We start from the raw sequence: 14,126 nt of genomic DNA on the forward strand, positions 1-14,126 counted from the left end.
ACCCAGAAGTGTGTTTAATAATCTCTAGGCAGCTCTCAAACCAGCCAAGCCGACATTTGGATAGTTTTGAATTGGAACTTTAGGGATACACTAAAATTCAATAGGGAATTTTATAGCAAATCTTGATAATTTCTTATAAAATTTTCATTTTTAATGTTTTGATACAGCCTTTTAATTCTTTTTTTAAAAGGCAGAAGGAACCACTGTTCATTTGAAGGCCAATTCTACTATATATTTATGCGCCTAGATTTACTTTATAAAAAACTTACATAAAATTTATCGTTGACATGTAATTACCCTGATTTGATTAATGTACATTTTATACAGTTATTGAAATACCATACATATGTATAAATATGTATAAGGAGATAGATATGCTGACAACCCTGATTTAATCATTACACAATGTATACATGAATTGAATTATCATACTATTCTCCCTAACTATGTATGATTAAAATAGAATAAAAATTTAAAGAGATTATTGGTAAAGCATAAATTACCGCCAGTGTACTAATTTTGTATTTGTATGTCATATTTAACTTCATTAGCAGCTGTAACAATTTTTCTTAACACTTCTTTTCTTTTTTGGTACCAGGAATCAAACTCAGGACCTTGTGCTTGCCAGGCAGGTGCTTGTGCCACTGAGCTATTTCCTTGGCCTTACAATTTTTCTTTACTTGGAAGTCCTTTGATATTTTTAAAAATCATTCTCAGTGTATTTGTTTATGTTGTTTTTTTTTTAAAGAAAAAGTACATGGTAAACAATTCATGTTACGAATCTCTCTTCCACGGAACTATAAAATACTGTTTCCCTAGACCAATTCTGTAGGATCTCTGGAAGTTTTCTAGCACCCATCATGATTTCTCTCTAGAAAAATCACTAAGAAACAGAAGTTTCCTCTGGGACAGTCCTGTTAATCACCCTCCCTTCCTATACACGACATAACATCCAGATGTGGAATGATGGTGCATATCTTCTAGCCGTACCCTTTAGCTCACCAATGTGGGAACTGGGGCCAAGAAGGATGAGGTGAATTTGTAAGCGTCTGCATGAGCATGTAGGGCCCGTAGCTCACACTAAACTCGCTCTCCTCATTGCCCAGAGTTCCTTCCCTCTTCTCCACTAGATTGTTGATCTGAGGGAGCATAATTTCCCCACTGTGTTTACACGCGGAGCGTGGTTCTTTTGCTAATGTTGTCAAGATGGCTAGCTTGTTGGTCTACTCAGTGACATCCCTGTTCGCCTTGATGTGTCAAGAATGTTATGTGTTTAATCTGTGTATTTTTGCGTCTGAAAAGTGATGTAACTTTTACCACATCCGTTCTATCTTCATACGCGTCTTATCTGCGCACTCGCTCCCCCAACTTTCTTTGCAGTGCTGGGGGTCACACCCAGGCCTTGCATGGCTAGGCAAGTGAGCTGCACCTCAAGTCCCCAAGCAGTACCTTGAAGAATGAAATACGGCATTAAGATACTGTTTGAAAGGACTTAATGCTCACACTTAGTGCCAGGGCTCCTGCTGAAGCTTTCTTTGCACATTCTGTGCAGTTTAACCGTAAAATTAGTTACAGAAACAGGTTTGCCACCGATCTCAGAATTGAAATATAATTTTTGTTACTAACTTTACTTTCAGGAAGTCTACTCATCTAAATTTAATACAGATTTTGAAAAATACAAAAGGAAAGATGTCATTTATTGATCTTTGCATCTTATTTCATTCTCGGTGTGCATTTCTTTTGTCCTTTGATTTAGGTAAAATATCTATTTTCTGACAAGACTGGGACTCTGACCTGCAATATCATGAACTTCAAAAAGTGTAGCATTGCGGGAGTAACCTACGGGTAAGTGTGCTTGTATTCGTTACTTCCTGGAAATTTCACCTGTATTCTTCCACCAAGATAAATTTATTTTTAGCTGCCTCATCAAGTGTCTTGACTTTTTGATGTTTATGAGGGATCAGATATATAGTTCCTCTCAGATGCTATGTACCACTTAAATCGGATATATGTATCGCTTAAATGAATCCCAATGTAACTTTAAACAGTTAAAATATGATTTATTTCTAAAATAATAACAGTAAGAAATCCCAGTGAACCTGTAAATCTGTATAGCTAAGCTAATGCTTGCAAGTTTCTTAGCTATGTCTGGATCTGAGTGCCTGTTTTTGATGGGTTTTATGACAAGTATGTTTCCTCCCTGCCAGGCATTTCCCAGAGCTGACGAGAGAACCGTCCTCAGATGACTTCTCGTGAGTACATCCGCACGCTTCTTGCCTCATCAGTGCAAGAGGCTTCAGAATCATTGTATAGTAGCTTCCTTATCTGAATGTTTTATATGTGAATAAAAGTTGCATATATGTTATTTTGAGAGTAAATTAGAATAAGATTTAGATATGAACATAGTTTTAAAAGTCCATAGGGGCCAGGGGTATAGCTCAGTGGCACAGCATCTGCCTGGCAAGCACAAGGTCCTGAGTTCAATTCCTGGCAGCAAACCAAACCAAACCAAACCAACCCAAAAAAGTCCATGCTACACAGCTTTTAACAAAAGTGGTTTGCCCTTGGTCCAGAATTTGCCATTTCCTGGAAGTAACCAACCCTAACTCTTTGATGCTTCAAAAAATTTATTCCTATAGTCCATAATAATACATTGCTAATTTAAACATGTTTAAAGTTGTAGGCATTGATAGATTTTTCCACCATGGGAGAAGTTTTAGCATCTGTTCCTCTATGCGGGACCTGGCCCCTGACCTCTGGCCCCTGGCGCCCCTGTGCCAGCCCTTTGGAAGCATTTAATATTATCTCTATGTTCTTAGCATACTAACATGTAACTGTGACCCTTGGCGTAGGTTTATCTTTCTTCATTATATTGAGCGATTAGTGGAGTACTACTGAGTGATTTCTGCCTGAAAGTTCCTCTTACTAATTTTAGGGAAATGTCCTTACACTATTTTTATGATAATTTCCCTCCCCCCTCAACCTCTCTGTTTTGTCTAGGTCTCCTGTTAGGCAAATATTCAGCCTTTGGAGATGATCTTCTAATTTTATTACCTTTTCCTTTTGCTGTCCATGTTTTGTTGCTGTTTTACTTTCTGGTATTTTTTCCTCCTTCGTGAGAATTTCCATGTGCTCCTGTTCTCCGCTTTCAAAAGCACTTCGCTATCCTCACTCTGAGTTTCTGTGTCTTTCTCTCTGCCCTCCCACCCTCAGCCCCCACCCTGGCCCTCGCTGCATTGATTTCTTAATTTTATAGGCTTCTTCAAAAGTCTGGTGACCACTGGCTGTGTGCGCATGCATTTTAAAATTATTTTTCTTGGTGGTAAATACACAAAACATACAATTGACCACTTTAGCCATCTGTAAGATATTCTTAAAGAGGAATTTTAGTTCCATATTAAATTAAGAAGGCAAAGAGTTCTTTTCCTGTCATCTGCGGCAACCTCCACAGCCTTCCCCGTTATCAAAATCCCCCATCAGAGTAGCGGGTGGGTCACAACCAGCGAACCTGCACTGCCACCGCGTTGCCACCCGGAGTCCGCACTTCACAGGAGGGCTCGCTCTTGGCACTGTACCTTCTGTGGTGGTGTGTACGCATCATTATCATATCACAGGGCATTTTCACGGCCCTAAAAATCCTCTGTGCGTGGCTATTCGAGGTCCCAAGCCCCAGTGCCTGCAAACCATTGATTTTTCTTCCAGTACTGGGGATTGAACCCACGGCCTCCACACTGAACTGTGTCCCTAGTCCTTCTTAAAATTTTTAATTTTGAAACATGGTCTCACTAAGTTGCCTAAGTGATCCTCTTGCCTCAGCCTCCCAAAATTGAGATTTTAGGGGTGTACCACTGCACTCAGTTTGTGACCTGATTTTCTTACTGTTTCCACAGCTTTGTCTTTTTCAGAATGTCCTTGTCCTTTCCGTTGGAATTGTATAGTAGATAGCCTGTTTCAGTGGCTTCTTTCACTTAATAATATGCGTTTAAAGTTCCTTCATGTTTTTTCATTGCTTGTTAGGTTCGTTCTTTTCAGTGCTGGATAATACACCAGGCAGAGGCTGCTCTGGTTTGCCCTCTGAAAAAACGGGACTTCTACCCTCTGTGGGTATGGGAAACCCCGTTGTCTGGCTGTGGGGGATGAGCAGGGGGTTCTTGCAAGCTGAGGGTCCTTCCAGTGGGCTTGGAAACTATCTTGACATCTGCTTTCCTTGTAAATGTTAGTTAGTTTCTGTTGCTCTGACACAATACTGGCACCAACTGACTTTAGGAAGGAAAGGTTTGCTTTGGCTGATGGCCTCAGAGGTTTCTGCCTGTAGTTTCTTGGCCTCCTCATTCCTGGGCCTGTGATGAGGCAGAGCACATCATAGTGGAGGAAAGTTGCTCACCTCATGGTAGCCAGGAAGCAGAGACTGAGAGGAAAGGTCTGGAAACAGGACGTGGCCCTGAAGGTCATAGCCTCTGGCCCTCGTCCTTCAACAAGGCCCCCCGTGATGCTGTCCAGCTGTGATCTTCTCCCATGGGTTCATCCGCTTGGTGAAGTCAGGGCCATCACAAGCCACTCACCTCTCCAGGCGTCTCTTAGTCCAGTGAAGTTGACGAGCCTGATTACCTGTCACTCTGTACCTCGGAGGGACGTCACGGACCTCTCAGGTGCCTCACGCCACCACTTCCTTAGCCTTCATGGGGTTCTCCGGGGGCATCAGCTCTGTTTTGGGTGCTTTCCTTTGGAAGCCGTTGGTTGGTTTTTCCCTCTCCTGTGTCACTTGCTAAGACTACAGTATGTTTTCAGTTAAAATGGACAGTGTCTATGTTGCTGTCTTTTATCATCTTTGTCTTGAGAATGGGTTTAAGGATCAAGTAGAGAGGTGAGTGTACTTACTCTCCACATTTCTTTAGTGTGGTAGCACGCTGCTGTTACATCCCGTTTTCTTTCTGGCCTTAAGTGATTGCCCGTATACAATCCTGCCATTCCTATTGTCTGCTTTGAGAAGACTTTCTTGGATTTTATTTCTGGTAGAACTGATGCAGGGCCCAACTGAAATAACAGAGTCTTAGTATCAGCCCTTGGCTTCTGTTTCTTTCCCTTGTGACTATGCTGTTGTTTATAGGAACTTATAAGATATATTATTTGTAATAACAGTAAGGATTTACTATCTTAAGATTTGAAATAACATACAGTATTGCAAATCTTCAGAGGTTGGATACAAGTCTGTGGAGTTGTTATGTGTGGTTCTTCTTCAAGTCAGATTCTTACCGGGTCTGAGTCATCATAGCAGGAGCTTTTGAGTTGGATAAATACTTCTTGTTTTCTCTCGCAGTCGGATGCCTCCGCCCACAAGCGATTCTTGCGACTTTAATGATCCCCGGCTGCTGAAAAACATTGAAGATCACCATGTGAGTTCTCCACTTTGCTTCTAAGCCAGCAAGTAGCTCATGGGTCATGGTTATTGATGTGACATATGTGCATGGCCTTGAAAGTGGCAGTTTTGGAGCCTGGGAAAAGAGACCATTTCAATTCTTATTGTGTGAGTACTCCAGGAAGGTGATTTTCCAAAGAGCTTGGTGGTGAGCACTATGTAAGTTAGTGTAAAGCTGAATTTAAGTAGGTAGTGAAGTTATGAAGTGGCGCACCAGGTCAGATCTCACCACAGAATTCTGTAACAGTTCAGATTCCTGTTGCTTTGTAAAATCATTGCTGGACCGGGGATGTAGCTCAGAGGCACACCGCCTGCCTGGCAAGCACAAGGTCCTGAGTTCAATTCCAGCTACAAAAAAAAAAAAAAAAAAAAAAAAAAAAAAAAAAAAAAAAAAGACCATTGCTGTATCTTTTCTTTGTAGCTGTGAATCTAAGGGGTGATAGACCTTGAAAAGTCATTGGATACATTTTGACGAGGATACTTCAGGAAACAAAAGCAAGATATAATGACAGGTAGCATTTACTATACCCTACTCTGTCCAGACACTCAACCTGTGCTTCCCTTAGCATTTGAGTTGCTCCGAGAGGTAACAAAGACGTTGCGTAAAATGATTGAATTGACAAGTACATTTACGAAGCCTACAGCCTAAGTCTGTCCAGTTCCATTTATTAATTTACTTAGTTTAATTTTTCACAGAGGTGGGTGTTACTTTGATATGAATTCACTGTCATAAGCATCAAAGCATGGACTTCTTGCGGGTATTTCTAAAATCCGTATTTCACAGTTCAGTAGAAGCACGATGAGACAGTTGATTTTCTATTTTTAGTCGAAGTCTTCTGGCTGTGACCAGTATTGCTGTACTTTCTTACATCCTTGCAGAATTCTGAGGTCTTCTGGGCTGCTGTGTTAATGAAGCCTTTGACCTTTCATGGCTCCCTCTACCCTCCACTGTAAAGAGTGGAGCCCATACCCAGTGTTCTCCTTTGGGAAGATTTCTGTTGGAGGAAATGCACCCAATGAGTAGTTTTTTAAAAACAACTTGAATGCAGGGCCTCCTCCATCACTTTTGCATTTGCCAAGATGTGGTTGGGAGAAGGAAGGGGCATGTGGAGACTTTTTGCTATGGATGCCCCAGATGGACAATCTAAATTGTCCGGGAATCATGGAGCGAAATGCCAACATTTGACCCAAGGAGACCCTTATTGTCCTCCCAGGGGAGGAATTCTGTCTACTGCAGAATTTTCATGTTTCCTGGGTCATTGTTTCTGAGTTTCTGGGTCCCTTGGGACTGTGTTAAGCTCAATGTGGGCTGATAACCAGGGTAGGATTTGGCTCTGAGTCAGAGAATCAATCTGTGGAAAATTTCAAAGGGCAGTTCATATCATCCCTCGACTGCAGTGTGCTCCAGCGACTTTGTGCTCGTGGCTACATTTCCACATTGCCGGGAAGCAGAGATAGCTTTCTGTTGAGTCATTGTGCCTAGGTCTTTTGAGTTTTAGTCTTTCAAAAAAAAAAATCACCTGTGTCTATATATTATTTAGATCCTTTGTAGCTGCAGTTTGGTGTGCAAAAACAATTTGAGGCATTCATAATGTTCTTCTGTATTAAGTTCATCCAGTGGAATATATTCATTTCTAGATATATAGCATTTTGTGCACATTAAAGAGTGTAAAATGAAAGACAGATATTGTGTGATTCCACTTGTATGAGGCCCAAAGAATATGCAAAATCTGAGTCAGAAATCAGGGGAAAGGTGACCAGAGGGAAGAGAGGATAGGGAATTATGATTTGAAGGGTACAGAATTTCTGTTGGGCTGATTAAAAAGTTTTCGGTGTAAATTGTGGTAAAGTGGCACTGTGAATTTATTCAGTGCAATGAACTGTATACTTGCAGATGGTCAAAATGATACATATTCCATGTATATTTTACTACAACAAACTCCCCTACTTTCTAGGTAGGCATGTGTGCACGTGTGTGTACGTATACATGCATCATTCTCCAGTAAAAGCTAGTTCTTTGTTTGTTGGTTTTGTTTTTTTTGTTTTGTTTTTTTTTTTTTCCGGTACTGGGAATGTAACTCATGACCTTGCACTTGCCAGGCAGGCACTGTGCCGCTGAGCTAAATCCCCAGCCCCATAAACAGCTAGTTCTTTGAAAGCATAAAAAGTATTTATTCCTGGAAGTTACAGAAAAGAGTTTATTTTCAAAAATGAGTTACTACAGGGGATTCAACATGGCTGAACAGAGGAGGAGCCACATTGGAGTGACTCATCGAAAGTCAACTGAAAGCACAGGCAGTTGGACGAAAAGGAGGGACGTAGATCCTGGTGCCCAAATCAGTCTGAAATAAGAGACCTGCAGATCAAACAAAACATAGGCATGGGACGTTATAAATTGGCAAACCAGCCCACAGGGCTCTGCCTGCACATGGAGGAGTAGCCATTCCTGGAGATTCTCAAAAGCCTGATGGAAGGCAGTAGTGTGGCCAACTCAAGCCACACAGGATAGATTTGGGGTATAAGGGCCCTCGCCTCCTTCTCCACCCTCCGTACAGAGTGTGCTGCACCCTGGCAATAAATTTTGCCAGCACACATGGGGCGAGTGACAGGGAAGCTGCTCCCTCTGCAACAGGCTGCCAGTTTTGTTTTGTGTGTGTGTGTGCGCGTGCGCGCGTGCGCGTGTGTGTGTATGTGCCATAGCGGCTAACTGGAACCTCTAGTCCCAGCAGGTTAGGGATCACAGCAGTGGGGGTGAAGGTAGTGACTGGAGCAGCACCACTCCTCCTGCCCTGCTCCTAGCAGTGTGAGAAAGGAGAGAGACATGGGATTTAAGGAGCCTTGGGACCTAGCAGGGCAACGAGTGGGAAGTGGGCACACACTCCTGCCCGGCTCCCAACAGTGCAAGAGAGAAGTGGGACCCGAGCAGCCCTTGGCTGTCTCCACAGTAGTGGCTGGGGCAGTGAGTTAGCTGACAGCACACTCCCACTCCCTGCCCTTCTCCCAGTGGCGTGAGAGAGGAGAGACACGGGCCAGTGAAGTGGAGCAGGAGGCTGTGCAAGGTCTGAGATGGGCAGCTGTACACAAGACTCGGAGGAGCCTTGAGCTGGCTGAGGGCACCACAGCAACGGAGAGTGACACAGAGGCAGTGTGAGGGGACATGAGTGGGCCGCCGGGAGACATCCGGGAAGCTGCTGACTGAAGACTCTGGCCCCAGCCCCACATCCAGAGGCCAAGAAGCCCCTCACCCAGCACCGATTCTGCTGTAGACTTGGCGGGATTACCCAGCACAGATTTGGGCTCTGACTTAGACACTATTACAGAACTGTGGACACCAGAGGAATTTTGTTTGTCCGTTTTGTTTTCCGTTTTCTGTCTCTGTTTTTTGGTTATTTAGGTTTTTACTTTTATTGTATGTTTTGATTTTTTTTTTTGCCTTTTTTCTCTCTTTCCTCAAATATCTTTCTTGACATTGCTGATATTTTCATGTGAGTGAACACTGTTTCTAGTCTTTCTGGTTTGCTTCAATATTCTTTTACTTTCTCCTTCATTTTTTCTCTCTTGTCCTTACCTCCAGTTTCCCAAGGCTTGGATGATCATCCCTTGTCCTTCAGCCTTGCTTCTATTGTATTTCTCTTCATTTACCTCTCTATTTTTTCCCCTATCTCTCTTACCCCTCTGCCACACACAGGGTAAAATCACTCTTACTAATGGGAAACTTACTGCATCCAAGTTCCTGTTTATGTTGGATTTTGTTATATAAATGGAGTCTTGCTTCTGTGGTTAAAGGTACCAAATTAATAGTTACCACAGCTTGTCAGTTTCTAGGTTGTACTTGATGCTGTTGTTATTGCTAATTGTACTACTTTAGCTGGGTTGTCCAACCTGTTGTAGTCAGTTGTTCTCCCTTGCATGACAACACCATGATTATCTGGGGTCATAATCATCACCATAGTCTAGTACCAAAGGACTGGGTGCTGAGCCAAATAGGTAGAAACTTCTCATCCCTAATAAATTGGGAAATTAGGACCTTGGGGCAGACAAAAAGGCTATTCTAATTCATAGAACATGCTTACGTCTGCATATTATCAGCCCATAGTGCAATGAAATTGGAATTCAATGACAAAACAAACCACAAAAAAACTATATAAATACATGGAAATTAAATAGCACCCTCCTGAACATCCAATGGATCACAGATGAAACTAAAGAAGCAATCAGCTTCTACAATTAAACAATAATGCCAGAACAACCTACCAGGACTTATGAGATGCAATGAAAGCAGTCCTACAAGAGAAATTTATAGCAGTGAGTTCTCACATTAGAAAAACAGAATAAGCCTAAATAAACAACCTAATGTTGAACCTCTAACTTCCAGAAAAAGAAGAGCAAGTCAAGTCCAAAGCTCATACAAGGGAGGTAATTGTAATGATCAGAGCACAAATTAATGCAATTGAGACTAAGAAAACAATACAAAGAATCACTGAATTGAAGAGTTGGTTCTTTGAATGATTAAATAAAACTGACAAGCCCTAGGCAACCTTATAAAAAAAAGAAAGAAAAGGTCTATATAATTAAGAATAAGAATGGTGAACCCACAATTGATCCTGCAGAAACCCAGAAGATCACCAATACCTACTTTGAGAACCTATACTCAAGATGGAAAAGACAGGAGAAACGGATAGATTCCTAGATACATATGAATTGCGAAAGCTGAATCAAGAAGATATAAACATTCTTAACAAACCAATATCAGTCAATGAAACTGAAGATGTAATTAAAAAGCTGCCAACAAAGAAAACCTCAGGTCCTGATGAATTCACTGCCAAATTCTACAAGAAATTTAGAGAAGATCTAATGTCACTACTTCTCAAACTCCTTAGTGAAATTGAAAGGGAAGCAGTATTCTCAAACTCATTCCTAGAAGCAAGCATTACCCTGGTTCCCAAACCAGAAAGGGATCCAGTCAAAAAGGAAAAGTACAGGCCAATCTCACTAATTAACAAAGGGGCCAAAGACCTTCACTGAAGAAAGATAGTCTCTTTAATAAATGGGTGCTGAAAAATCTGGCTTTCCACATGCCAAAGATTAAAACTAGACCCATGTCTCTCACCATGCATTAAGGAAAATCAAAACACATCAAAGATCTAAATATTAAAACAGAAACAGTAAATATGCCAGAAGAGAGAATAGGTAGATCTCTTGAAGACCTAGATGTAGGCAAAGACTTCCTGAACAAAACCCAAACTGCAAGGGAAATACTACAAAGAATCAACACATGGGATCTCATCTTATTAAGAAACTTTTGCACAGCAAAAGAAATTACCAACAGAGTGAAAAGACAACCCACAGAGTGGGAAAAAATATTAGCCAGTTCTTCAGACAAAGGACTAATATCTAGAACATATAAAGAGCTGAAAAAAGTCAGACCCTCCCAGATACAAAGACCCAATCTAAAAATGGGCATTGGAGCTGAATACACACTTCTCAGAAGTACAAATGGCAAATAAATACACGAGAAAATGTTCAACGTCACTGATCATTCGAGAAACGCAAATTAAAGCAACGCCGAGATTCCATCTCACTCCTGAAAGAATGGCTGTCATTAAGAAGTCAACCAATAACAAACGTTAGTGAGGCTGTGGGGAAAAACAAAACCTTCTCCACTCTTGGTAGGAGTGTAGACTGGTACAAACACTGGAAATCAGTGTGGAAATCCTCCAAAAACTAAACCCAAGGGTTCCAGTTGACCCAGCTGTTCTCCTTCTTGGTGTCTTCCCAAAAGAATTAAAAGCATCACACCACAATGATATGTGTGCACCCATGTTTATAGCAGCACAGTTTGTAATAACTAAATCTTGGAAACAGCCTAGATGCCCATCAACTGGGATAGACATGATGTGGGTTTTTTTTTTATACAACGTCTTATGATTTGTGTCTAGATGTCCCCCTAAAGCCTCATGTGGTCATGGGGAGTGGGTTTCTAGGAGGCAGCTGAATCTAGAGTTTGTGACTAACTCATAGTGCTATTCTGGGATTAAGGGTGCTAGGATTAAGGCTGGATGATTGCTGGATCACTCCACTGATTGGATCAACACCAATCTAATCCCAGCAATCTGGATAAGATAAAAGGGGCAGAAAGAGGCTTGTTTTCCCCCTTTTTGCTCTTGCTGTTTTTGCTGTCGTCTGCCGCCATGCCCCTTTGCCACACCACCCTGCCTCAGAGTCAGTTAATTATGGACTGAAACCTCTACAAACTGTGAGCTAAATACACCTTTCCCTCTTTCATTGGGGTGTCAGGTATTTTGTCTCAGCAAAGAGAGAAAAGTAATTAAGACACAATGGAGTTCTACTTAGCCCTACAAAAGGATAAATTTGAGACATTTCTAGGTAAATAGAGCAGCCTTGAGACCATACTTTTAAGTGAAATAAATGAGATACACCTATGTAAATATCACAGTGTTTCTCTGTTGTGAGAAACCAAAAGGGTAAATAAGGGCTGAAGTGAATAATAGATATTGTAAAATAGGAAGAAAAGGTTCAAATGGGAAGGGGAGTGAGGGAGGGAGAGGGCGAAGGAAAGGAAGGGAAAAGGGAAAAAATGAGAATAGAAGAAAAAAAATGGAAACAAAGCTTTTGTAAATAAGGAAGGGATGAGGGGGCTCAAGGGGGAGGAGAATGGGAAAAAAGCATCAAGATAATCATGTCTGTGATGTATCACTATGGATATCTAAAATGTACCAATAAACTTAATCAAAAACAATAAAAAAGGAAATACTGTAAAAATAGAAATATAACTCTCCTTTATTATAGAGTTATATATTAGAATTTCATTTTTTAATGACATATTCAATAATGAACCAAGAAACTAATCCTTAATCCCTTTTACATAGCAAGGTATGAAAATACATTTAATAAATCCAAGTATAATCAGATATTGTATTATAAATTTTAATAAACATTTCTCATTTGTATTTAACTTACTTATAAAACCATGACAGTAGACCAACATAGTTAACGTTGTGTTTTTCTGTGCCAAAGGACTTCCAAAAAGTTGCTGCACTTGTAATATAGAAAACAAAGGAATTTATGTCTTGAATTTTAATACTTAAGTTACATATTATTCTAATTGGCTAATAACATAGAAGAATATCTTTTACCATCTTTAAAGACATCTATACTCTTATTTGATGAATTTAATCTAATGCAATTTTTAAAAGATTTACCAAAGTCACGTATACAAAAGGCATTTGGAATGATTTTACGAATATACATTCATCTATGTTTTATGAAGTAGATACACAAACATATGTATATATCCAACACTATCTTATATATCACCCTTATATTACCAGATTTTAAGGTTTCAGTTTGTAAGTTTTGTGTAAACCTGGAGCCTAGCAGGCTATTACAATAAAGAGGTTTCAGAGAGGCCAAAAAAAAAAAAAAAAGAATACTTTTTATGTATACATTACAAACATCATATAGGCTTCAGATTAATTTTGTCTCTTTTCCTTAATTTGTTATAGAATGCCAAGTTAGAGAACCAAAGGTAGATTCACCTTGTCATTGGAATTTTGTTTTGAAAGTCAGTTTATGTGTGCACCTCTTCTTTAAAACTCTCAGAAAATATGCCACTATTAAGTTTATCTTTTTAGTATAAAGTCAAAAGGACCCCTTTTATTGTTCACTGTGGAACAAAGGTCATTCTCAGAAGCAGGGGAAGGCAATCTTGAACTGAAACCCAATTCCCAAATTCAAGTGCTTTGGGGTGAAATGTTTTGTGATGTAGGCTCTGGGGAATTTGTGGATCCTCTAGTCTCACTTATTTGCCTTCACTGAACTAGAATTTAATGTGTCCTGCCTGTTCATGTAGGCTGATAAGAAATAGCCATGTGAACAGTGGTGATTTGCTCTCATGAAATTGCCTCTAAGTCATAATAACAGAGAAGAAAGTAAAATCGTTTCTGCGGCAGTCATCATCTACTCATCACTTAAAAAACTTCCCTGAAAAATAAGGCAGCAGCTATGTGCTTGCTAATGTGAAAATACAAATCTATCTCAAGTTTATGGGCAGTTGCTTCTTTAAGAAGCTCACATTAAAGATACTGGTATTAAAGTAACCTCGGGACAAGATGGGTTGTTACCACTCTTGTCTTTGAACATCATTTTTGAAGTCCACGCAGATAGAGAAGAGCTGAAAAAGTATATATGGAAGAGATGGTTTGTAGATGATAGCATTGCCGTGAGAACCTTGGAGGGTCAGCTGAAACTCACAAAGCTGCTAAGAGCTGTTACAAATGCAGGCTAAATTAACCTTAAAAAAATCTTTTTTTTTTACTTAATATCGCAACAGTTAGCCACTGCGAACTATAATGGGAATTAGATTCCCTTCATAGTGTAAAAAGCAGTAGAAGGTTAGGGATGTAGCTCAGTGCTAGAGTGCTTGCCTGGTAGTACAAAGCCCTGGGTTCCATCCTAAGCACTGACAAAAGGATGTCATTTATTAAAAAAAAATTAAGCGATAGACTAAATGAGTCATACAATTGTAAAGTGGAAAATTCCTCAGACCGGTGAAATTTAGTAGAGTCTAAGCAAAGAAAAACAAAACAAGGCATACCCCCCAAAAAACTGAGGGCTGGAAGTGTAGCTGACTCCTAGAGCCCCTGCCTAGCAGGTATGAGTCCCCAGGGAATGGGAAGGGCTGGGTTAC

The 14,126-nt window shown here is 40.4% G+C and overlaps 1 protein-coding gene across 4 annotated transcripts in view; it reads left to right on the top strand.

Moving 5' to 3' along the window:
* LOC102024131 (phospholipid-transporting ATPase IB) overlaps positions 1-14,126 on the top strand; it is a gene marked incomplete at its 5' end in the record, with an annotated part of 454,403 nt that overhangs the window by 34,636 nt on the left and 405,641 nt on the right. For all 4 annotated transcript variants that reach the window (XM_005406335.2, XM_013505503.1, XM_013505504.1 and 1 more), the window contains 3 exon segments: positions 1,757-1,845; positions 2,208-2,252; positions 5,318-5,393. In XM_005406335.2, the coding sequence (XP_005406392.2) occupies positions 1,757-1,845; positions 2,208-2,252; positions 5,318-5,393 (210 nt within the window).

Source organism: Chinchilla lanigera, unplaced genomic scaffold (assembly GCF_000276665.1).
Source record: "Chinchilla lanigera isolate Chin_1 unplaced genomic scaffold, ChiLan1.0 scaffold00096, whole genome shotgun sequence".
Lineage (NCBI taxonomy): Eukaryota > Metazoa > Chordata > Mammalia > Rodentia > Chinchillidae > Chinchilla > Chinchilla lanigera.